The following is a 27,228-nucleotide window of genomic DNA, read 5'->3' on the forward strand; positions in this document are numbered from 1 at the left end:
GATTACAGCACACATGAATTTGTCAGACCCACCATGACCATATGTCCCTGGATAGAAGTGTGGTGACCTTGTGGGATACAATGTCACGTATCAATTACGGAGGACATGACTAAGGCCTCCATCACACAGGATTCTTCCCAATACAGAAGCTAACGCAAATAAATGCAATTCCCAGAGCATGCTGTGTTTTGAAAAAATGCCACTGAAATCAAAGATGCCACAACGTTGTGTATTTGACCGTAAAAAAAACACAAAAAAAACGCTGCAAGAAACGCCAAAGAAAAACGCAGCAAAACGCGGTGTTTAAAATCAGCCTAAAAGTAACCGGGAAAAGACAAGTTATGAAGAGAGACATTATGACGTGGCGAGTCCAGTATAATGAGGATTTCCAAAGGTTTACGAATATCCCATCAAATGTCGTTCTGTTGTACTGGGCGGTCTGTTCTACCTAAACGACTGAGGACTTGTGCTGTCCTTGTTACCACGTATGGATGAGGCACACCCAAGAACAGCATCTCAACATTTGCCTTTTTATAAGAATAATTGATCTGACAGGAGATACATTTGACATTACTGACCTTGGCACAAATGTTCTCTTATCTAAACCTCTTCTTTATTGAAGAAAAAGCCTGCTCAGATAAGCTTTTCCAAGTGCAGCACTGGCACGTGTATTTAACTCTCAAGTGCTGTGAGTATATAGTCCAATGTGCCCGTGCAATGGTAGTTTTTATTGGAAAAATGTGTTTTGGGCTCTGGTGCTACATGACCACTAATGCAAATATTATCACTGCAATACTTTATTACAATCCCATAAATCAAAATTAAGCTTGAAGTATCATCTGCCGTATTTTTCGGACTGTAAGGCCTCATGCACACGACCGACCCTGGACCGCAAAATACGGCCGTAATAAGACATGTCCTATCTTTTTGAGGTCCAGGCTCCTGGGCAATGCACGGGCCCCCTAAACCCCGTTCTATCTTACTCGCTCCGCTACCTCCCGGTCACTTCCTGGGTAGGTGGTCGGGAATTACGGAAACATCCACGTGCTCACTGAGCAACGCTGTTTCCCTAACTCCCATAGAAGTGAATGGGAGTTACCTTAACAGCGTAGCACCGCGAGCTACGCTGTTTCTGGAACTCGGTAGCTCCGAAACCAGCGTACATGGTCGAGTTACGTAAACAGCGTAACTCGCTGAGCTACGCTGTTTCCGTAACTCCCAAAGAACTGAACAGTAGTTACGGAAACAGCACAGCATGCTACGCTGCTTCTGTAACTGCCATTCACTACTATGGGAGTTACGGAAACAGCGTAGCTCGGTGAGTTACGCTGTTTCCGTAACTCATCCATGTATTGCAGTGTATTGTACCAGCGATTTAATGATCGCTGGTTCAAGTCCCCTAGGGGAACTAATAAAATTAGTAGAAAAAAAAAAAAAAGATAGATACATTTTCAGGAGTGTAAAAAAATATTAAAAGTTAAAAAAAAAAAGCTTTTCGCATTTTTCCCCAAGCACAAAGTAAAAATTAAAAGAAAAGGAATGAAATAAAAAGTGATAAAAAAATCATATGTACCAAAAAATAGCTCTCAGAATGTGTTAAAACAAAATAAATTATTTTTTTTAACAAATAGTTTTTTCTTTGTAAAAGTAGTAAAATATGAAATTTTTTCCTATTTTCTGGGTCCATCTTATAGTCAGGTGCGTCTCAAAGTCCGAAAAATACAGTATATACTGCTTTCCTAATTAAAATCAGATGTTAAAACATATTCTTATTTTCTAATCTGTTTTTATTTTTTGATTGTAGATTTATTTTTTATTGTATTTTCTGTACATGATTATGGGGGCATTCATCTTGCCTGAGCTGCTGTTATCAGGATTTAGAGATACGCTTTACAGCAGCCACATGGACCATAGAAACCGTTGAACAGGAGGGGACTCATTGACTTCTATGGGACAGTTTTCTAGGCATGCTTTGCGACCTATGTAGAGGTCATTGCACAGGGAGGGGGAGGAGTGTTGCTGTGTCCATTATCCATGGTGAGTGGTGGATCCTATCTTATCTATAAATAGGTGTTGGGCTCCGTTCACATCTGCATCAGGGTTCCGTTCAGGCGTTCTGTCTGAGCTTTCCGTCAGAACAGAACCCTGACTGAAACAAATGGAATCCATAGGCTTTCGTTTGATTCACCAATGACTTCAATGGTGACGGATCCGGTGCAAACGGTTTCGGTTTGTCTCATGACCTGCCTAAGTAGAGTCGTGTGTTAATGAACCTTCCCTTACCCATCCTATCCCTCCACCCCCACCATTAGGAAAGACACGTGACACCGAGGTTGGATGTGAAATGGCCACAGCAGCCGTTTATTAATTTCACAGTTTTATAAAAACAATTTAAATCCGAAACATTCGGATAACTAGTTAGGAATCCACCAGAGAATTCCTCCTAATAATTCACATGACCCAACATGGGTCAGAATCGTAAATAACAATTTTAACGTTAACATTAACCCGAGCAGAGGAAGTCCTTGAAGCCCTTTCAGATATTCCTTTTTTAAGAACACACCGAGTTAGCCATCTGCAAACCAGTAATTACCTCCAGCCGTAAACCAGCTCGGAAGCACCGTTCACCTCTGCAGATGGCTCCAACCACTAGAAGTCCACTTCAAAGGGATAACACCCGATGAAGCCCTCAAGTGATATACCGACCACTAGAAGTCCACTTCAAAGGGATAACACCCGATGAAGCCTTCAAGTGATATACCTTCCACCAGAAGACCACTTCAAAGGGATAACACCCGATGAAGTCTTCAACCATGTACCTTTTTTGGGGGACGCATACCCCCGATGCGACCCCCCCACCATTTTGTACTGACTGGCCTCAAGGACTCCCCCCGCCACAGCGAAACAGGCCTTGACCACCTTAAGCCTGTGAGTTCCGCCACACCACCACCGCCCTTTCTATTCCTTCTGCTATCGCCAAGCTCCAAAGATCAATGCCAACCTCGGTCAGATGAACCCCATCACTCCTCCAGAAGTTCCCCACTCCTGACTCCAAATCCCTGTGCCGCACGCAAATGCCCCCGTTTTTTGCTACAAAACGGGACACCGCCCGATTAACTTTAATGCGAGCCTTATTGACTCTCTCCACTGACCTAGCCAACCGCCAATGTTTCCTCGGGACTATGTCCGACCACACTATGACCAACTTGGGATAAGAAACCCACAAACACAACATATCGTGTTTGATGTCCCGCACCAACTCACGAAAGGGGCGGACTCCTAAGTCATTCCCACCCACGTGCAACACTAAGACCTCCGGAACCCTATCAAGCCGGGCATATATCTGGAATTCCGCCAACACCCTGCTCCATGACATACCTCTAAATCCCAGCCAATGCACAACCGCATCCTGTCGCGGAATGCGCAATTGGCGACCGTCCGGGCGGACGTCCGCCCTCAAAGCCCCCCAGTGCACGTAAGAATGACCCAGCAACCACACCAAACACGGAGGCAAATCTGAAACAGAAAACAATTAGACACCACCATATAAAACATTTCTTTAAGCGTTAACAACAAACCTCATAACAAATGGGGGCGGACATAGGACTTAAATCTGTTGGACTCCCAACGACCAATGCGCCGAACCCCTTCATCATCCAACCCCCAGCGCCCCGCTTCAGTTGCTGCGCCAATCCTGAAGGAATGAGATGAATATGAGCCCGCCGCGACACCAACCGCCGTCAAACATTTTTTAAATACAGCTCCAAACTGAAACCTGGACAAAAACGACCCGTCCACATGACGTAACAAAGGCAAATCTGGAGGCCCCGCTCGCGGCTTAAAACCCTGCATGCACTCTACTGGGCACATAACCGACCCCGGAAGGGCGAACAAAACTATCAGCTTACCCTTCCCCAATTGGTCAGTTTTTGAGAAAAAACCCCGCCTCCCAGGCGTCCCTTAACCAGTACAAAAGTGCCACCAACCTGTCTCTATCCGTATTGACGTCACCCAACTCTCTTACCCACTCCTCCCACTGCCTCCAACAAGCAGAATAAGCACTCCACGTCGTGCGCGCCAAAGACCTTTTTACCAGTTGTTCTACGGGACCGAGACCAGATCCCAAAGATGTTCCGGACAAGCCAAACCGAGCCGTTCCGCTCCCGGTGCCAATTGCCGAAACCGGTTCCACCGCGAGCGAGAAAGAGCATCAGCGATACAATTCCGTACTCCCGGCACATGCACCGCCACCACCCACGCGTTCAACGACAAACACACCAACACTAAATGTCGCAACAATTGAACTACCGGAGGAGAGGACGCCGTGATGTTATTAATGGCCAGCACCACCCCCCTGTTGTCGCAGTAAAAACGAACCTTCTTATCCCTGAGCCTGTCCCCCCAAATGGTCGCCGCCACCACGATGGGGAACAGCTCGAGCAGGGCCAGATTCTGCGTGAGTCCACTGGACACCCAACTAGCCGGCCATTGACCTGCGCACCACGGACCTCCGCCGTAAGCCCCCAAAACCGCCCGCCCCAGCCGCATCCGTAAAAATATACAAATCACTCGTATCCTGCGCTGGGGCCATCCACAGCGAGCGACCATTGTACTGGCCCAAGAAGTCATCCCAAACCTGAAGATCAGCTCGGTGCTCCTCCTTGAGCCGCACAAAATGATGCGGCGCACGCACTCCCGCCGTTGCCGCCGCCAACCGTCTACCAAACACCCTCCCCATTGGCATAATCCGGCAAGCGAAATTCAACTTCCCCAGCAGCGACTGAAGCTCCCGCAGCGTCAATTTCTTCTGTCTACAAGCCCGCCGTACCTCCAGCCTCAAAGCACCCAGCTTCTCCGCAGGGAGACGACACTCCATTGCCACCGAATCTATTTCAATTCCCAAAAAACAAATCGTCGCTACTGGGCCCTCCGTTTTTTCTGGCGCCAAAGGGATCCCAAAATCCCTTGCCACCTTCTGTAGTGCATAAAGCAAATTACCGCAAACCGGCGAACCCCCCGGCCCCACGCACAAGAAATCATCTAAGTAATGGATCAACGAGTCGACCCCGGATACTCCCCTCGTTACCCACTCCACGAAGCTACTAAACGCCTCGAAGTATGCACAAGAAAGGGAACACCCCATCGGAAGGCACCGATCCACGTAAAAAGCCCCATTCCCAAAAACAGCCCAACAGCCGTTGGCTTTCTGAATGAACTGGCAACAACCTGAACGCCGCCTCGATGTCGGTTTTTGCTAGCAGCGCGCCCGGACCCGCAGCCCGCACTAAACCCACCGCCTTATCGAAAGAGGTATAAACTACGGAGCACAACTCGTGATCTATCCCGTCCTTTACCGACGAACCCTTGGGATACGATAAGTGTTGAATTAAACGAAATTTTCCGGGCTCGCGCTTAGGAACAATACCCAACGGGGACACAACTAAATCTTTTACTGGCGAATCAACAAAAAGGCCCCGACATGCGACCCAACGAAACTTCTTTTAACAATTTGTCCGACACGACCTTGGCATGCAAGTAAGCCGATTTTAAATTTCTCCGCGTAACCGGCACCTCATAAGGAGGCGAGGAATAACAAAACCCACACAAAAACCCCTCGTAAAGCAATTTAGCCGCCGCCCTATCCGGATACTCATTTAGATAAGGGGCCATCTTTTCCACCCTCACCGGTGACACCCCCTTGACCAGCCGCGGAGGACTGGTTCCCTGACCTCTTTTTACGCATACATTTTGCCGCCCCGTGTGATGCACCATTACACTCGGAACACACGTGCTTGAACTTGCACGTGGCCCCGAACTTACACTGGCCTTCATTAAATTGCCAGCAAAACCCCGCCTTTCCCCCGCCGCCTTGTCCAACCTGACTAGACTGGCCTCCTTGGCCGACGCTCACGGGAAAGGACTGCCTAACCGGAGCCGTAACCCGTAACCAGAGAGCAATATCCTTCTGGTCCCACCGAATCGCCGGCCGAACCGCTTTCCGCTGACGGAATTGCTCATCATATCGCAGCCACGCCTGACCCCCATACGCCCTATGAGCCTCCCCAATGGCATCAAAATAACAAAACAACGCCGAACAATTTTCCGGCGCCTTTTCCCCTATCACACTGGCTAATATGGCGAACGCCTGCGACCAATTGACGAACATCTGCGGGATAAGCCTATACCGCCGCCGTTCCTCCTCGTCCTTTTTACTCTCGTCCCGCTTGCTCTTATCTAAATTAAATTTAGCGAGCGGCAAGAGAGAAAAAATCTCAACATATTCGTCCTTCCAGATCCGCTCCCGCACCTCCTGCTTTAAATGCGCCCCCAACGGACCTTCGAAACAAACATACACCTCCCCACGAGCACGATCATCAATACGCACCCGATCGCCATCTTTTTGCGCCTCGGTCTGTACCGACACTGCGACCGCCTCTCTAACCGCCGTCACGGGCCGCTCTTGTAACAATCCCACGTCCCCGGGACCCTCCCAAACTACCACCGGGGAAACTTCCGTGACTACCGGCGCCACCGCCCTATCTAGGCGCCCGACCAGCTCTCTCAAGCAACCCACTAAATCTCCCAGACCCGCGCCATCACGCCCGCCCGCGCCACTACCGGCCACCGATGCGACGCTAGCAACCCCCCCGCCGACACCCGACATAAAAATCGCTGGATATGACAATGATGGAGTTATACACTCACCGGGCTGCACAGGCGCTGTGTTCCCGTCAGCCGGACCATCCTGACCTCGACGATACGCGTCCAGTTCACCTTCCTCCAGCTCCTCTCTCGCAGACGACTGGCCATCCCACCGACATCTTCGGAACGGAGATGATGAAGCGCTGACCGATGGGCCGGCAACCTGCCGCCCGACCGCTGGAACCCAGACTTCCGACCGGACCTGCTGCCTCGACGTCGCTGTAGATCTAGGCGTCCGTCTCGATGATCCTGAAGAAGCCTGCCCCCTGGCCGGAACATCACCAGGCGGGGCGGCCGTACCTTGTCCTCCGAATCTTCCATCCGATGGGGGAGGGGTGACAGGGAGCCCGGCCTGCGACTCCCTGCATACCGTCGGACCCCGTCGCGGCTTGGGATTCCTGCCAGGACGCAGGGCCTGGGAAGAGGCGGTCCTCCCAGCTGCCTGGCCTGCAGCGTCCGTGATCGGGCTCCCTCTGCGACGCCGTGTCCGCGGGACCGCCTCAGGACTGAGGCGCTCTGGAGGTCGAGACCGCCGGGAGGGACGAGTCGACCCGGCCTGCATCGCCGTCACCCCCGGCAACGCTCTCTGCCTGCTCCGGACAGGAGCAGTTGTTGTCGACTCCCCCCCCGCCGCCATGCTAGGAAGGGGGCCGGGGGAGGGGAGCCTGTCTCCTGCAACAGACCCCGAACGCCGTGCCTGACGTGGCAACACGGCGTCCGGGATCCTTGCTAATGCAGCCACGGTCTCCTCCAGCCATCCGGGACCGTGGTGCACAGCAGCAGCACGCAGCTGCTCTAACAACGCTGCCTCTGCCATACTGAGTGAGCGCGGCAACGGGGAGCTTGTCTCTCCCTGTGTTACTTCTCCCGCTGCTTCCGGCTCAATGCCGAAAAACAGCGGGAAGCCCAGCAACGGCCCCCTGACTCCTCCTTATCCCTCCCCCTCACTCTCCCTCCAACTCTCCCTTACCTATTAACCCTTTCCCTACCAGGGAGGTCATGGAGGCTTCCCCTTAAGCCCTGCAGGCTGCGTCCAGCCTCTTCTGTTCTGCAAGGGTTAAGTCGTTTTGACGGTATGAATACGGTAGTCGACTACACTATTCACTCAGTCAAAACCCTTGCACAACTGAGACAAACGGAAACCATTTGCACTGGATCCGTCACCATTGATATCAATGGTGATGCAAATGGAAACCGATGGTTTCCGGTTTGTTTCAGTCAGGGTTCCGTTCTGACGGAAAGCTCAGATGAAACACCAGAACCCTGACGCAGATGTGAACTAAGCCTTACCTGTCATTGCAATCATGCCTGTGATGATAATAAGATGGCTGCTGAGATGTGATCTCTACAGAACAGGAAGTGTCAGTCTATTGTGAGGATCAGTGGCCAAAGTGAGAACTGCAAGATTTTAGCATAATTTTTTATTAGAAATACCAAAAATTCTTAAAAATTTTGTTTCACATAAAAACTTGATTTAGGCAATAGGTCATTTTCTGATGACATATTCTCTTTAAGTTTTTAAAAACAGCAGAATGATCTCACACCACACCAGCAATCGCCAAATGCCATACTCCAGCTGTGGATATATAATTATATACCAGAAAAATTATGTTTTCCAGCATGGTTCATAGAATTATTGCTGTAACTACGTCAGTTCACTAATATGATCCTATATATCCCCTAAGACAACAGGCAAATGCTTAAGTCCTTTCCATAAAGTAGCAGGATGAACAGCCAAAAACCACGTAGTAGGAGAACTACTGTATCATTGTATGAAATTGCGTAGAGGACGTCCTCAAAAGGACACATATTAATGTTTCCCAGACCCACATTTATATATCGGAGATCACATACCATAACCGTAGATAGATTTATCACTAGCGTTTATGACAAGCCTTGACAGCTATGCTGAATGTGTTTGTGAAGGAATACCTACAAATCCTGAAGGACAACATTGAGTTACAATATGTTCTGTCAGTTTTCCATTTATGTATTTTACACAGCAAGAATAGCGCGGCAGATTGCGCTATTCTTGCCATAAAAAAAATATTGAAACCCAGAACAGAGGCTAAATGGCTTTTACACGGGCGAAAATCGTCCGATTATTGCCCCATGTAAACATGTCAAGTGATTACACAACAAATGAAAATTTGCTCAGGGAACGTGCTGCCGACAATAATGTAAAACGTATGAGGGGGGGGACGGACGAACAATCGCTTCTACGAAAAAAAGTAAGATAATTACAACATGTAAATGTGGTAAATGAGCGCCGATCGACTTGGTTTATCTTCGGCACTCTTTAGGGGTAATTTATTCTGACTGTGTAAATGTGTAAAAAGACCCTTAGGACAGGCTATCAATGTATGATTGATGGGGGTCCGACCCCGGTGATCGGCATCAAGGCACAGTGACATATATACGATTGTGGCGGTGTCTGGTATTGCTGCTCAGCTTTGCTTACTTGAATCTAAGGATAGACCATCAATTGAAAATCCTGAACAACCCTATCAATCTTACAGCAAATTATCTTGGTAGCTACTCTGAACTGTCAAGGCTCAAGTAACCGAAAACATATACAGTATATGAACTCAAGGGTGTAATGTTTTATTCAGAATGCAAAAAAGAATGATTGTCTAAAACAAGGAAGCGTATCGTTCTCATTCTCCCTCTGTTAACTAGCTATGATCAATGAGGACATAAACACGCAGTCTAGAAGGACAAGTGAGCGCCATTTTCTGTGCAAGTAACATGGAGTCCTGCTTTTGCGGCAGAGGGATAAAGTTGTGAATAGACGCTGGAGTCAGTGAGTGCTGGAAGCAGCAGCCAATACATTCTCAATTACGAGGCGTGGTGATTAAAATGCAGATCTTGTTGCTTTTCCTGTTCCCGAACAAGTGAGCACCCGAGCCCATCATTCATATAACAGACAGGAAAGGAGTGGCTGTTCAGCAACGGGGAAAATACACAATATACACGGCTGATGAAAGTCAGAAACTCCTCAACCATATTCATGGCACGTAAAAGCGAAAGACTGCATCTAAATGATACGAGGTCAGCAATGAAAAAGTGAACATACCCACTGCACATGAGAGGGGTAGAGGATTCAGGTGCATGGATCACCACAGTAAAGGTGGGATTACACGGTCGAACGTAGGCCGTCTAAACTAGCGCCGTTCAACGAGACACAGGGAGATTAACTCTAAGAATTTCTGCATTTAAATCTATTCAATTAGAAGATGAACAAGCATTTGCTCGTTTATCGGCTGATCGTTGCCGTGTTTACACAGGGCAATTATCGTGTTCTGTGAAGGCTCGTTTGCCCGATACCGAGCTCCGATAATGCGATTAATGTATAGACATTATGTGTATATTGACTCCATACAAAAACTATATAGAAGTTCAGTTGCAAACACAAACTGCTTCCCTATTATCAATCATCATTAATGTATATTGTCCCATTATATTCTGTGGTACTTTACATAAAACACTTACAGATAAGGTACTGTTCACACTAGTGTCATAGATATAGAACAGTTTAAAAAAAATAAATAAAAAAAAAATTATTATTTCTTACTACACATCCCATGCACCACACACCACTCCCCTCAAGACCAGTGGGAGTGGCTATTATTATTTAAAGCACCTGCTCGCCCTTTCATCAGCATTTCTGGCCTGGCTGTGTCCATTTGTAAGTATGGCCTTTTTCGGTGTTTTTGTATATGTCCCTGTGTTTTTATCGGTTCTGTTTGTGCATCAGGAACGTTCTGTTCCAGTTTAGGATTTAGGGACTCGCAAGTCTGGGGATCCTTGTCGTGGATTGCGAGCTTGCGTCCTTTTGGCCAAAATGATTACCAATACCCCAGGTATTTTTCATTATTATGTATATTCGCTTCTCTTGGACACAGCCGGGTCTTTGATGCTGGGAGAGCATGGTGTGTTGTTGTTTGGCATAGCAAGCAGGGTAGCCCGCTCTATGAATTATCAAGGCATCTCAAATAGGCTTCTACCTGGCTATACACGTTGTGCCTCATGACGTACACACTATCCCTCCATGTTTCACTCACTTGCACCCCATTATCCATTTATTTCTATTGAGGCACTTCATTTATTACTGCCCCCTATATTTCACTTATAGTATTACACTTGCACACACACCATTCATTATTTCTTACTACACATCCCATGCACCACACACCACTCCCCTCAAGACCAGTGGGAGTGGCTATTATTATTTAAAGCACCTGCTCGCCCTTTCATCAGCATTTCTGGCCTGGCTGTGTCCATTTGTAAGTATGGCCTTTTTCGGTGTTTTTGTATATGTCCCTGTGTTTTTATCGGTTCTGTATATATAACAGTTTATAGCAGTTTAAATACTGGAAACTCCACCAGAAACCAAGACCGCCAATGTAAATGATAAACAATCTAAAAAAAACATATCATATAATTGCTATGTGGCATGACAAATATACAGTGTGAACTAGATACATTAGGAGACCGTTAAAAACTGCTATGCAAAGCCTTAAAACAATTTTTTTTTCTACATGGGAATCAAGTCAAGTTAGAACGTTAGAGCATACAAAACACATTATTTACCCCCTTTAAAAATTCAGTCTGCCAAATGTTAAAATAATTATAAAAATAAAGAACGCAGAATAATAAAAAAGAAAAGAACTTACAGATACAGTGGAGCTTGGTGTATTCGTTCCATACCCAGATGAGGGCAGAGATGCCAAAGACCAACGGCGTCCATCTGTCCTGTTGTTCAATAGAAACAATGTAATAATCAAGGCTTGCTATGCAATAACCTCCGGCTCTGGACATATATTTTATGCACTGGTCCTTCTAGCTGCCAACACACTATCAATCACTTCAGTATTTACACGTACTCCTAAGAACTTAAACCAAACAACTGTATTAAAATCCCAATTATTCTGACACAGCAATTACCTAATATAATAGAATGGAATTTACTGCTGGGAATATACATTTTGGCTGCAACCGTGACTTATTATTGATCCTGCACATCTCAGGCTTGTTCACATGGCCGCAGGTGTAGTCTGTGTTTCTTGTGTAACCATTTTGCAAAAAAACAAGACAACCATAAAGCCAGGTACACAAGCCCTACATGTGTTTGTGGATATCCTCCCCTTGTCCCGCTTCTAGTTGAGTGGGATCTGCAGGACTCTGATGGAGTTAATTTGTGGAACATAATGAGTTGCGTTGACCTTCACGGCTTGACTGGGTCCCCTGTTTGGGAAGGATGGGTTTGACTTGGTATGAAATTGTCATATTGACTGTAAGCTGCACGAACTCCTTAAAAATTGGGTAATGAGTGCCCAAATGAGAATAAAACAGTATTCATATTATCTAACATTTTCCAAATCCAAACTGAAGCTCATAATATATATGTGTATCTTGGGTCCACAGTACAGATCTATATTGCAGTACATGTACCAGTGTGTGGTGCCCTAAGGCACGGTTTCATCTCCTAGAAGAAATCCCTCCAATCATACTCATGGAATCCATGAGAAAAATCCTGTGTGTGAAATTGGGAGGTATAGTATGTACCTATAGCAGGTTAGGACTCCGTACTAGGGATCTGCATGATATGTATCCTGAATATGGGCACGTGCATAAATTCTAAATGAAGAAAACTCAGTTCGTACTAGTCCATTTGGTTTATTGCTAAAAATAAAGCATTTGATACGAAATTAAAAATGTAAATTCTATAATTGTATATAATATACTGGAATACATATAATTTGGAAAATGTTTAAATATAAATCTCACCTTAAATGATCTATGTCTAAAGATGATCTTGTGACAAGGTCTACAGCCTTAGGCCTCAGTCACATGGTCCGTGTGTGTTGCGTTATGCATCAGTGTGCTTTGCGAGTGGCATGCGTTTTTCACTCACTTGCAAGGCACATCTTTTTTTTTAAATTATTTTCAGTTGAATTGATAAGCAAATCACAAACCGCACACGGACATGCATCCGTGTGCGATACGTGTTTTTCACACACCCATTGACTTCAATGGGCGCGTAGGTTCATGAAAACGCATCAATATAGGACATCCAGCGAGTTTCACGCAGCGGACTCTCGTAGTGTGAAAACCTCACGCATGTGTGAACGGCCCTATTCAAGTCAATGGGTCTGTGTGCTGCGCGTGATTTCCATGCGCAGCACACGGACATTATTCACGCTCGTGTGAATGAGCCCTTACATCCAAGAATCAAATTACCAGAATGTTATACTATTGTATGCAGCAGCAGCAGGAGCAGCACAATGATAAGGTAAAGTGTCTCGGTTAAAAGAATGGGCAATATAAATGGATTGACATGAAGTGTTTATTTAAAAACAGCACCTACTGTGAGAATGTGCACAATAAACCATGCATGCAGATTAATAATCATGAATAATGTGTTATTTCCTAGCCACAAAACATTAGAAAGCAATTAGACAGGATTAGGATGCTAATTAGGCTCGAGTGGAAGAAAAATGGTGCCCCGTGTACTTTGGGACTAAGTCTCTACCTTCGTGCAAATGAAAAATGAGCTGATGCGCTGGGGGAGAAGTTCCTCGGGCTGTCTTGTGGGCTGCTTCCTATAGGGAATGGGGGAGAGAAATGAAAACATGTAAGTACAATATAGAGAGATCTGACTACGTAACAGGTACAGTAGAACTATTCATGTAAAAAAACACATTTAAAAATAAAAGATAAATGTTACATTCTCTCATAAAACATCGACATTGTATTCTAGTAAGGTTAACGAAACAGAGTAACCTATGGAAGAAAACGATTCGGGTCACATTTTGATCTTAAAGACTGAGAAAGCAGACGGTAAAACGCGCCTCGGGGTTCTGAGATGGTGGTCCTTAGAGATGTTTTTCGAACGTGTCCTACTATGGATCAGTAGTTGTATTGGCAACAATATGTGCCTGTGTAGGCGCCATTAGGATATAACGAATGGTTTGGTAAGGCCCCATGCACACGACCGTAAAAAACCTCAGTTTTTGCGGACCGCAATTGCTGTCCGCAAAAACGGAGCCATTCACTTTCATTGAACACTGACACCTTTCCGTAGCACTACGGAAGGGTGTCCGTGCCGTGGAAATGTTCCGGGAATTATGGAACATGTCCGTTCTTTCGCATTTTGCGGGCCGTGCTCTCATACTTTGTCAGTCAGCGGCCGGCCGTGCCCGCAATCGCGTGCCGTGATTGCGGGCACGGTCGTGTGCATGGGGCCTTATTAATTGAATTGTTCATACTGTCATTTATATATAAGCTGGTGCTTTTTGTGCCTTACTTAGGCCTCATGCACACAACCGTAGTCATGTGATTGGCCGTGATATTCGGGTCGGCCGGCTGCGGACTGTCAGCCGCAAGCCGCCCGCAAATCGCGGGCCATGCACATGACTACGGTTGTGTGCATGAGGCCTAAGTAAGGCACAAATTATTTTCAATGAGCCCGGACCGCAGAAGACGGCCGTAATAATACATGTCCGTTCTTTCTGCGGTGCAAGCTCCCGGGCCATGCACCGACCGTAAAAACTACAGTCGTGTGCATGGCCCCATAGAGATGAATGTGGCCGCAATTCTCCCATGGATTTTTGGGGGAATTGCAGCCGCAAAAGCACATTCGTGTGAATGGGGCCTTAGGGCTGAGACTGTATCTATATATTCATCCACTAGGGTATTTGGGCTGTATAGTTGTGGTACTTTTGACCTCTTAGCATATGTAGTTTGCATTTATGGAACCTATGTCCATCTAGACCAGGGGTCTCAAGCACGCGGCCCGCATGCGGCCCCTGGGGCTGTCATCTGCAGCCCGCGGGACACAGAGCCGCTAGTATCGGCTCTGCTCCGAGACTCTGGAATTCCCTGACATCGCTGTCCACATATGAACAGCGATGTCTGGGGCTTCCCCAGAGCCGGAGTCCCGGGCAGAGCGCTAGTACAGGCTCTGCTCCGGGACTCTGTGGAATTCCCTGACATCGCTGCCCATATATGGACAGTGTGTTCCTCAGAGCGGAGTCCCGGGCAGAGCGCTATTATCGGCTCTTCTCCGGGACTCTGGGGAAGCCTCTGACATCGCTGTCCATACATCGACAATGATGTCAGGGGCTTCCCCAGAGCAGGAGTCCCAGTGATGTCAGGAGCACAGCTGGAGTCCCAGGAAGAGCCTACTAGCGCTCTGCCCGGGACTCCATCTCTGGGGTTGCCCCTGATATCTCTGTCCATATATGGACAGTGATCTAAGGAGCAGAGCTGGAATCCCAGGCAGAGTGCCAGAAGTGGCTCTGCTCCGGGACTCCAGCTCTGGGCAAGCACCTGACATCACTGTGGTAACATCTGCGGAGGGCACTACTGTGGCAGCATCTACAGAGGGCACTGCTGTGGCAGCATCTACAGAGGGCACTGCTGTGGCAGCATCTACAGAGGGCACTGCTGTGGCAGCATCTACAGAGGGCACTGCTGTGGCAGCATCTACAGAGGGCACTGCTGTGGCAGCATCTACAGAGGGCACTGCTGTGGCAGCATCTACAGAGGGCACTGCTGTGGCAGCATCTACAGAGGGCACTGCTGTGGCAGCATCTACAGAGGGCACTGCTGTGGCAGCATCTACAGAGGGCACTGCTGTGGCAGCATCTACAGAGGGCACTGCTGTGGCAGCATCTACAGAGGGCACTGCTGTGGCAGCATCTACAGAGGGCACTGCTGTGGCAGCATCTAAAGAGGGCACTGCTGTGGCAGCATCTACAGAGGGCACTGCTGTGGCAGCATCTACAGAGGGCACTGCTGCGGCAGCATCTACAGAGGGCACTGCTGCGGCAGCATCTACAGAGGGCACTGCTGCGGCAGCATCTACAGAGGGCACTGCTGCGGCAGCATCTACCGAGGGCACTGCTGCGGCAGCATCTACCGAGGGCACTGCTGCGGCAGCATCTACCGAGGGCACTGCTGCGGCAGCATCCACCGAGGGCACTGCGGCAGCATCCACCGAGGGCACTGCGGCAGCATCCACCGAGGGCACTGCGGCAGCATCCACCGAGGGCACTGCGGCAGCATCCACCGAGGGCACTGCGGCAGCATCCACCGAGGGCACTGCGGCAGCATCCACCGAGGGCACTGCGGCAGCATCCACCGAGGGCACTGCGGCAGCACCCACCGAGGGTACTGCGGCAGCACCCACCGAGGGCACTGCGGAACTATCTAAAAAGGGGCTGCCCAATCTTGACATGTGTGCTAACTGAGCCGCCGGACTGCATTTAGCGACACTTAAACTGGAAAACTTTTAAAACTAGCGCTATTATTATAGTAATGTAGTATTATTATTATTATAGTAATGTAGTATTATAGTAATATAGTGTTATAGTAGTTCAAATAACTAATTGATTAACAATAATTTTGTATTGTATCAAATTTGAAAGTAATGCGGCCCGACCACTTCACATTTTTTCTATATGCGGCCCACTTACCCGGCCGAATTTGAGACCCCTGATCTAGACCTTGATCCTCCCACACCACCTCAGTTTGGTTTTTATGCATTTTAATTGTTTTTTTACGGAGACAGTTGCTGTCCAAATTTTCTATTTTGATTCAATAAAGATATATTGCATTAATATGCATTGGACTATTATATGGATTGTGGTATACATCGATAGCTGTCTAGCATGATCATTTTTTGATACTCTCTCTTCCGTATGCCACTGGTTATCATAGGAAAGAAAAACTAGAAACCCAAAAATAAATAATTAAGATAAGTAATATAGGTCTATAGTTCAGATACTAATATGAGAAAATTAACAGCATTTACCATGAACTGTATTGATAATAATTACAATCATAAAAACCTTCACAAGCTTCTCCAGCTTCAAAAACATCATGGACATGTCATTGTTTTCATTAAGGACACAAGTCCCTTGTTTTTGCAGACGGTTCCTGAATTTACGGACAGTTGGCGACCCTGCACCCAACACACTAATGACTCATCACAGGCTTTTGTAACACATCATGCTTGACTGCGGACATCATTCTCAAGTACAGAGGACTCATACCATACATGTACTTCAAACTAGACGACAGGCCCATATACGTGACATGCTTAAAGGGAAAGGGAATGACTAAAAAAACAAAAAAAAAAACAACTCAATAGCTTAGCAGTGGTTTACCCATATAGATCCCGGATACTGCAGTATTTATTTACAGTCATACATCTATTTATTACCATGTTATAAGCAGAACGATGTGTATTTGTGCTGTGACATTGTAAAGACACAGAATTGTGAACGGATGAACAGAATCCAGTGAGTTGTCAGTGGGGATTCACACGAGCGTGTATTCGGTCCGTGCGGGCCGCGTGGTTTTCCCGCAGCACGCATGGACCAATACAAGTCTATGGGGCAGTACAGACAGTCCGTGCTTTTTGTGCAGCGTTTGTCTGCTGCGCAAAAAGCGCGACAGGTTCAATAACTCTGCGTATTTCGCACATCACGCACCCATTGAAGTCAATGGGTGCGTGAAAACCACGCAGGTTGCACGGAAGCACTTCCGTGCGAACCGACTGAAACAGCGCACCAGCAGTCAAAAGGATGAATGTAAACAGAAAAGCACCACGTGCTTTTCTGTTTCCGAACATCCAAACGGTTTGTCTTTGCGATGAGGGAAGCCGGACAAGCGAACCGAACTTCACCGTGTTCGGCCGAACTCGTTTTGGCCGAACCCGGCAAAAAAATTATCGGTATGCGACGTCAGGAGATAGTCACTGTCCATGGTGCTGAAAGAGTTAAACTGTTTCAGCACCATGGACAGTGACTTCCGATCCCATTATACATGAACCTGTAGAAAAAAAAACGAAGTTCTGACTTACCCATAACTCCCGGCTTCTTCCTCCAGTCTGACCTCCCGGGATGACAATTCAGTCCAAGTGACAGCTCCAGCCAATCACAGGCTGCAGCGGTCACATGGACTGGCGCGTCATCCAGGGAGGTGGGGCACGATGTCGAGAGGCGCGTCACCAAGGCAACGGCCGGGAAGTTCTCGGTAAGTACGAACTTTTTCTTTTTTTTCAACAGGTTTTTCGATATTGTGTTCGGCATTCACTGTCGAGGGTGCTGAAAGAGTTAGCTCTTTCAGCACCTTGGACAGTGACGGGCGTCGACTAGCCTCATCTCTATGATGGCGGCTGCGCGAAAATCACGCAGACGCGCATCATACACGGATGACACACGCAGCTGTCAAATGGTTTTTGCGCGCGCAAAACGGCGCGTTGTTTGCGCGTGCAAAAACGCAACGTCCGTCTGTATCTGCCCTCATACTGAGGACGTTACCGACTAGATCCCTGCTGGAATTAAGTGAATGAAAAAAATGTAATACAATAAAAAAAAAATTACATGGATGTTACACAGCATGATGCCACAGCAAATAAACACCACCAAGAAAACTAGTGATGTGTATGGTATGTCCCACACACAAAATGTTATAGTCATTTATGGCACGAGCTAGACCAAAGTAATGGTGGATTAGTATACTTTGCAAATGTGGCACTCCCCTCATTTCCTTTAAAAGTGAATGTGCACCAAATCCACTTTCTAGACCTGCAGCTACCACTAGAGGGAGCTTACCGCATATTATTTATACATTGAACTCAATACTGAAACAGTATTCAGTAATCTCCCCCTAGTGGAGGTTATAGGCAGCAAAAATTTTATTATTTAACAAATGTCTAGTCAGAGGATTTTCGTTTCAGAAAAACAGAGCTCTAAATTAACAAAAACATATGAAGAAATAAATCGGCATAGATAGCTGGACGTAAAAACAACATGATGTTAAACAGTAGAGAATCACTTTAAGGTTTATAACATATCACAATCTTCCTGAGTCACCTATTAACATTTCCTTGTTTCCAAAATGGTTACAAGCATAAGATTGTTATTTATACCTTTACAACTACTGTATGTACAAGGACCGGTTTGATCATAGTAACGAGCACTCGTTCCCATACTAGCTCCTTGTGAAAGCGGTCTCGTTGATCAGCACTTGTTTACACAGCTCACGTCAGGCTTTGTAAGAGGACCTTAACCCCTTCAGGACCAAGCTCATTTTGGCCTTCAGGACCAGACCCATTTTTTCAAATCTGACATATTTCACTTTATGTGGTAATAACTCCGGAACGCTTTTACCTATCAAAGTGATTCTGAGATTGTTTTCTCGTGACACATTGGACTTTATGATAGTGGAAAAATGTGGTCGATAAATTCAATATTTACCAGTGAAAAACACCAAAATTTGGTGAAAAATTGCAAAAATTTGCATTTTTCTAAATGTAAATGTATCTGCTTGTAAGACAGGCAGTTATACCACACAAAATTGTTGCTAATTAACATCCCCCATATGTCTACTTTAGATTGGCATCGTTTTTTGAACATCCTTTTATTGTTCTATGACATCACAAGGCTTAGAACTTTAGCAGCAATTTCTCACATTTTCAAGAAAATTTCAAAAGGCTATTTTTACAGGGGCCAGTTCAGTTGTGAAGCGGCTTTTAGGGCCTTATATATTAGAAACCGCCAAAAAGTCACCCCATTTTAAAATCTTCACCCCTCAAAGTATTCAAAACAGCATTTAGAAAGTTTCTTAACCCTTTAAACGTTTCACAGGAATTAAAGCAACGTAGAGGTGAAATTTTCAAATTTCATTTTTTTTTGCAGAAATTCATTTTTATTCTATTTTTTTTGTAACACAGAAGTTTTTACCAGAGAAACGCAACTCAATATTTATTGCCCAGATTCTGCAGTTTTTAGAAATATCCCACATGTGGCCCTAGTGTGGTAATGGACTGAAGCACCGGCCTCAGAAGCAAAGGAGCACCCAGTGGATTTTGGGCCTCCTTTTTATTAGAAAATATTTTAGGCTCCATGTCAGGTTTCAAGGGCTCTTTCGGTGCCAAAACAGTGGAAATCCACCAAAAGTGACCCCATTTTGGAAACTACACCCCTTGAGGAAATTATCTAGGGGTATAGTGAGAATTTTGACCCCGCAGGTTTTTTGCAGAAATTATTGGAAGTAGGCCGTGAAAATAAAAATCGTCATTCTTTCAAAGATTATGTAGGTTTAGCTAATTTTTTCTAATTTCCACGAGGACTAAAGGAGAAAAAGCACCACAACATTTGTAAAGCAATTTCTCCCGAGTAAAACAATACCTCACATGTGGTAATAAACGGATGTTTGGACACACGGCGGAGCTTAGAAGGGAAAGAGCGCCATTTGGCTTTTGGAGCTCAAATTTAGCAGGAATGGTTTGCGGCGGCCATGTCGCATTTGCAAAGCCCCTGAGGGACCAAAACAGTGAAAACACCAAAAAAGTGACTCCATTGAGAAAACGACACCCCTTGAGGAATCCATCTAGGGGTGTAGTGAGCATTTTGCCCCCACAGGTGTTTCATAGATTTTATTAGAATTGGGCAGTGAAAATAAAAAAAATCCTTTTTCTTCAATAAGACGTAGCTTTAGCTCCAAATTTTTAATTTTCTCAACAAATAAAGGAAAAAAAGAACCCCAACGCTTGTAAAGCAACTTCTCTGGAGTACGGCAATACCCCACACGTGGTCGTAAAATGCTGTTTGGGCACACGGCAGGGCTCAGAAGGGAAGGAGCGCCATTTGCTTTTGGTGTACAGATTTTGCTGCATTTGGTTTCTGGTCGCTATGTTGCATTTGCAAAGTCCATGTGGGACCAAAACAGTGGATCCCCCCCAGAAGTGACCCCATTTTGGAAACAACACCCTCAAGGTATTCACCTAGGGGTGTAGTGAGCATGTTAACCCCACAGGTGTTTTGCAGAAATTCGTGTGCACACGATGTGGGAGAATGAAAATGGGAATTTTTCCTTAGATACGCCAATATGTGGTGCCCAGCTTGTGCCACCATAACAAGACAGCTCTCAATTATTATGCGGTGTTTCCCTGTTTTAGAATCACCCTACATGTGGCCCTAATCTTTTGCCTGGACATTCGACAGGGCTCAGGAGTGAAAGAGTACCATGTAAAATTGAGGCCTAATTTGGCGACTTATAAAGTATTGGTTCACAATTGCAGAGGCTTTGATGTGAAATAATAAAAGAAACCCCTGAGAAGTGACCCCATTTTGGAAACTGCACCCCTCAAGGCATTTATTAAGAGGTGTAGTGAGCATATTCACCCCACGTATCTTTTCCATAAATGATTGCGCTGCGGAAGGTACAAATTAAATAGTTTCCCTAGATATGCCAATTCAGTGTCAAATGTCATGCCTAGCTTGTGCCACTTTTTTTTTTATATACACCGTTCACCGTACGTTATAAACTACATGTTACCTTTATTCTGCGGGTCAGTACGATTCCGGCGATACCAAATTTATAGAACTTTTTTATAACTTTTTGCACAATAAAATTACTTTTGGAAAGAGAATGTATTTTTTCTGTCGCCAAGTTGTGAGAGCCATAACTTTTACATTTTCTCATCGATGGAGCTGTGTGAGGGCTTGTTTTTTTTTGCGAGGTGAAGTATAGATTTTATCGGTACCATTTTTGGATACATGCGACTTTTTGATCACTTTTTATTTCAATTTTTGGAAGACAGTGACCAAAAAAACAGTAATTATGGCAGTGTTTTTGAGGTTTTTTTTTACGGCGTTCACTGCGCTGGATAAATAACATAATAATTTTATAGTTCAGGTCGTTACGGTCGCAGCGATACCAAATATGTATGGCTTTATTATTTTTTTCAATAATAAATGACTTATAAGGGAAAAAGGGCGATTGTGTTTTGTGTTATTATTTGAAACTTTTATTGTATGTTTTCCAACTTTTATTTTTACTTTTTTTACACTTTTTTTTACACTTTTCTTTAGTCCCACTAGGGGACTTGAATGTCCAACTATTTGTTTGATGTTCTAATACATTGCACTACCTATGTAGTGCAATGTATTGGAACTGTCAGTTGTTCACTGACAGCAAGCCGATCAGGCTCCGCCTCTGGGCGGGGCCTAATCAGCTTACGTAATGGCAGACAGGAGTCCATTGTTAGGGCTCCTGTTGCCATGGTAGCAGTCGCCAGCCTTGCCATCGCATGGCAAGGCTGCCGATTTTCTACAAACCTCTAGGATGCAGCGATCACAATGGATCGCTGCATCGAAGGGGTTAATGCCAGGAATCGGAGCTAGCTCCGGTTCCTGGCGATAGATCGGGGTGTCCGCTGTAACATACAGCGGACACCCACTGCTGATGACGCCGGCTCAGCTTCTGAGCCGGAAGCTGAGCCGGCGCCATCTTGCCGATGTTACCGGAAGCCTCCTGGGCCCCGCCGACGACGGGGCATAAGAGGATTCCGTTACAGGCTGATCGGGAGGTAAGCATTAGCCCTCCGATCGCCTTTGCAGCCACCGGCAACCCAGCGATCACGTTGCTGGGGTGCCGGTGGCTATAAACTCCTCACATGCTGCGATCTCTATTGAACGCAGCATGTGAGGGGTTAATCGGTCCGATCGGAGGCTAGCTCCGGTCCTGGCCGATACCTTAGGGTGCCAGCTGTAACATACAGCTGTCACCCGGTGGTGATGTCGCTGGCTCAGCTCCTGAGCCAGCTTCATCTCCATGACGTATATTTACGTGAAAATGCGGTAAGCCACCGATTTTAATGACGTTTATATACGTGATCCGGCGGGAAGGGGTTAAAGGAACCCTCCAGGAAAAATTAATATACAATAGTATTATATCTAGTGAGGGGCTGGAGTGGGCAGTTCAAGACTATCTATGGTGTTTGGCATTTGAGTCCTGCTCTTTCCCCTCAGGCCATGCACTAGGTATAATAGTGTATCAGGTATTCCTGGAGTGTTGGACCAGATACAAGCAGAGATCACTATGGTTATGGATTTGCCAGCACAGAGGATCAGTTGAGCATAATTAAATATTGGAAACCAAAATGCCTTGGGTCGAGATAGATATATATTTATAGTATATCAGGTTTTTGTTATTAGAAGTGTTTTTATGTGACTTCATATATCCTAGTCTACTGCACTGTATTTTATTACTTTATTGTACTATTTTCATTACTGTTATTTTTTTTCCCCTATTTTGGCTTTACATTTTGAAAGTCTCAGAACAAATGAATAGTTTTTCAGTCATGGCTTCATTTCACAACGATGGCGCCAAAAAGAGTTAATATCATAAAGGGCAAGATTATGGTTTACCGATTTGTTATTTTAGGCAACATTTTTGGTGCATATTTGAAATGTAGAGCCGAGAATAAGGCCCTGTTCACATCAAGTTTTTCAGCCTATGTTTAGCGTCTATGCCGAGAAAAACTCCTAACATATATGTTAAATGGAGTCTGTGACATATGCCCTAACAGTTTCAACGATCAGCCATAGGCTATCATGGCATCTATTTCAAGTATCGTAATGAAGCGTGTGACATATCTGTTTAACCAATGCCTGTGACATATACCATGCAGTGGCATATGTCACCCATAGGCTCCCATGTTAAAAAAAACTAAAGACCGCACAGTATCCTATTTTATTTGACAGGATTCAGTTGTATGGAAGAGCAATACATGAAAAAAAAAAAAAGTGTACCAGCCAGATAGAGGCCAAAAGGACAATGTAGCCCCATGGACACGTTTAGCGCATCCTTGTAAAGCTTTCCTGGCAGACACGCTAAACATGGTTAGTAAAACACGAAAACCTAAATTGACAAGTTTTTAATAGACACATTTAAATTAACAATAACCGTAATAATGTATTTGCAAAAGTTATTTACTAGGCAAAACACACCACTTAGGGTATGTGCACACGAGGGCATTACGTCCGTAATTGACGGACGTATTTCGGCCGCAAATACCGGACCGAACACAGTGCAGGGAGCCGGGCTCCTAGCATCATACATATGAACGACGATAGGAGTCCCTGCCTCGCTGCAGGACAACTGTCCCGTACTGAAAACATGATTACAGAACGGGACAGTTGTCCTGCAGCGAGGCAGGGACTCCTAGCGTCGTACATAAGTATGATGCTAGGAGCCCGGCTCCCTGCACTGTGTTCGGTCTGGTACTTGCGGCCGAAATACGTCCGTCAATTACGGACGTAATGCCCTCGTGTGCACATACCCTTACCCTGAAAAAGTGGAGTATATATATGGTGAGCTAAATTTATTGTGCATTTTACACAATTTTTACGCTTACCTAGACTACTTAAAAAACGGACTACAAGATGGGGTACGAGGAGGTGAAAAAAAATGGCAATTTTTTTTATGGACATGCGGCAAAAAAATATCAGTGTATATGTGCGGCAGCCATGAGGTGACGTCTAATAAGTTGCACCAAATTTATGGTGCCTTGTTTTCCATTTCGATGGATTTTGGGACTTTATTGCCATTTCATAAAATGATTAAGCATGTATGGCAAGTGGCTTTTATAAAATTGTATTATTTGTAATTATATGTATATTATTTTTTTATTTAATTTATACTGTATATCAATGGAAAAAAAACGCAAAACATCTACACACACATAGCCCTGTGCACAAGATATACAGGATGAGCAAGTAAGATAAGAGAAAGGAAAAAAATACGTGACCTTCATCTTCCAGCATTTTGAACTCTGAATTTATCCGCCCATCTGCAAGTTAATACCTGAGAGACTTTTAAATGAAAACTGGTGCCAGTGAATTCCCAGCCCATATGTGCAAAGCTCACTTATTACTTCAATCCTGCTGTTCCCAGGGGTTTCTTGGCTGTTGTAGGATTTCCGTTGTGCGATAATGTCGTCGATATACTGCAGAAGTTACGGTTAATATTTGTGACCCGCTAAAAAAACACTCAGTGGCGGGAAGGCAGTGGGTAGGTAATTAACTCAATCTTCCTGGGGGAGAAGTGGCGAAATGAATAGGTAATCAGCATATGAAACGAGCACTTCCCACCACAGCCGCACACAGGGTGCCTCATTTGGGAAGTCGTTATTGTTAAGAAATGGATATCTAGATTAATTAAACGGTTTCATTGTTTGGTAATTAGATGTGCAAAGTAGTACATCTTCACTTTAGAGGGAAGAAATGCAAATCTTTTTGAAAAGACATATGTTGATCTCACTCCGTTTATTATTAATGCTCTTTTAATAGCCGTCTACTCTGAAAAAAACCAAGAGTTTGCAATGTGTCGAATGTACATTAGCACCAAGGGAATAAGAGGATTAATTATAATTGATATTGTGAACTGCTGGCAAATGAGATGGTGGTAATTCCTTATAGTCAGAGGTGGCCAATCACACTCCAAATGACATCACAATCAACCCCTTGGAAGTATCATATACCAGGAAGCTCCATTACCATATACATATCTAAGGCTACATTCACACGAGCGTGACAGATTTACACGTGTAAAAAAAACGCAGCATTTTTTCTCCATGTGCGTTGCGTTCTTGCATCAGTATGCTTTGGACGTCCACGCAAGCCATTTTTTATTTCAATGTGAAACACGGACAGCACACAGATGTGCGTCCGGGTTCTGTCCGTGGTTTTCACGCACCCATTGACGTCGATGGGCAACTAGGTGCGTGAAAACGCACCAATATAGGACATGCAGTGAGTTTCACGCAATGGACACTTGCTGTGTGAAAACTCACGCATGTGTGAATAGCCCCATTGAAATCAATGGGTCCGTGTGCTGAGCGTTATTTCAACGCACAGCACACGGACGAGAATCACACTCGTCTGAATGAGCCCTGATGCAGAAGATGCAAATAGACATGTGCTCTGCTTCTGATGACCGATGGGAAGTCAGCACTGTCAACAGCATTTTCCAGTAGATCTATGGGGTTAGGAGAACCTATTGTATTTATTCTACAGCTAGCCATAGATATTTGGTTGACAGATATCCTCTATTCCTTTAACACGCCCTTTCCACAGTGGAATTGGGGGTAAGGGTCACCCCGACACCTCTGTTGTGATTTATCTCCACGGGACACAAAAGATCCGTACGAGATACCTTTTCCCCCTTTCTGCTAGGCCCATTTACATCAGACAAAAATGTAAAAGGGGTTCTCTCACAAAGACAACCTCTTTTTAAATAGAAGCCAGACAAGTGATCAGCTGATCTCCATGGGTCCAGCTCCTCTAATTCCCGTTGATCTGCGGTGATCTCTGAGGTAAGCCATGTCTGACCATTCGATTTCCCTACAGAAGAAGTCGCAGTAGAAATGCAGCATTACAAATCAGCCGTTCAAATGAATATACGACTATGTAAATTCATGGAAGAGTTAGGTCTGCTAGAATGGGACCTGATCTTACCATGTGGCTCTCTGTTCGGCTCATATAGAGGGTCCTGAACTGGGGAACCCCTCACTAGGACGTCCATATGTCCTTAATATGGCATATAAACAGGGCTTGTTCTGATGGGATAACATCTTAACGGTCTACGGCTTGCTTTAAAAACCAGGGTTCATGGAATCACACACCAACAACAGAACACTTGATGTACTCATATATACTCTATTATGTTGATCTAGGGGGCTTGAGCCCGAAAAGGAATTATTTATATACAGACTTCTCAACTACATACAAACATCTCTACGTAACTTGTGGCTCGAAAACTCCAAGTATGCCTTGACAGTCGTAGTTAATAAGACAGCATTGCTATTAATCTATTTTCCATGTGTAGAAGAAAAGCATTCCTAAAGTAGAGATTTGGAAAGATTTGTTTTATTCTCCTGGTAGCCATTCTAGTTTTAGATACAATTTTTTTATTTTTTTTTTAAATAATAACATGCCTATTTACTGTGACTGGCTAACAAACTACTCAGTAGCGCCTACTTAAAAATTGCAACAAAAAATTAATTTCTTTAGATTCTTGCAAAAAGGAAAAAACAAATCAAACAAAAAACATACTGACAACAAAAGCTAAAAAAAGGCTCCATTGGCCTATGAAACACAAACATCTATATGGAAACATTATTAAGAGTTTTCCATTTCCTAGCAGTAAAACATTCATAAAAGACATATGGTCGGGGGGACAGGATCATAATTATTGATGAACGAGGGGTGCATTTTATGGGAAATGGAAGAGGAATCTCCATCACAGTAACTTTATACGACCATTCTGTTGTGAGCGAGGCAAGATTTGCATTATATAACCGAGGAAATAAGGAGTGCAGGGTAATACAATACTATGGTAGACTGAGCTACAAGAGCTAACACGTTCACCATATCATATTAGGCGAAGGGTAAGCGTGTGGCCTTGGGTAGGCATTTAACATGGGTCTGTGGGGCATTAAAACCGTGCAGAATGTAACAGCAGACGTTTATCTAGAAGTTTATAGTACTACTTTTCTCCTATGAGGTTTGTTTGCAGCCTCTCAGGCACCATGGCCCATGTACGACTACAACCTCTGCCCCCTAAGTAGAGGAAGCAACCTACAAAAAATTATCCCAGTAACATTGAGACACGGACAATTGTATGAGGCCTTACCGTGATCACAGATGTAATGGTGACAATTAA

At 45.1% G+C, this 27,228-nt stretch overlaps 1 protein-coding gene across 8 annotated transcripts in view; it reads right to left on the minus strand.

Moving 5' to 3' along the window:
- Nucleotides 1-27,228, minus strand: part of MAST4 (microtubule associated serine/threonine kinase family member 4) — a 554,832-nt gene that overhangs the window by 86,325 nt on the left and 441,279 nt on the right. For all 8 annotated transcript variants that reach the window (XM_075838910.1, XM_075838903.1, XM_075838894.1 and 5 more), the window contains 2 exons: nt 13,238-13,307; nt 11,379-11,457 (listed from right to left, as the gene is read on the minus strand). In XM_075838910.1, coding sequence (XP_075695025.1) covers nt 11,379-11,457; nt 13,238-13,307 — 149 coding nt within the window. The remainder of the gene's footprint in view (nt 1-11,378; nt 11,458-13,237; nt 13,308-27,228) is intronic.

The sequence above is a fragment of the Rhinoderma darwinii genome, chromosome 1 (genome assembly GCF_050947455.1).
Source record: "Rhinoderma darwinii isolate aRhiDar2 chromosome 1, aRhiDar2.hap1, whole genome shotgun sequence".
NCBI classification, from domain to species: domain Eukaryota; kingdom Metazoa; phylum Chordata; class Amphibia; order Anura; family Rhinodermatidae; genus Rhinoderma; species Rhinoderma darwinii.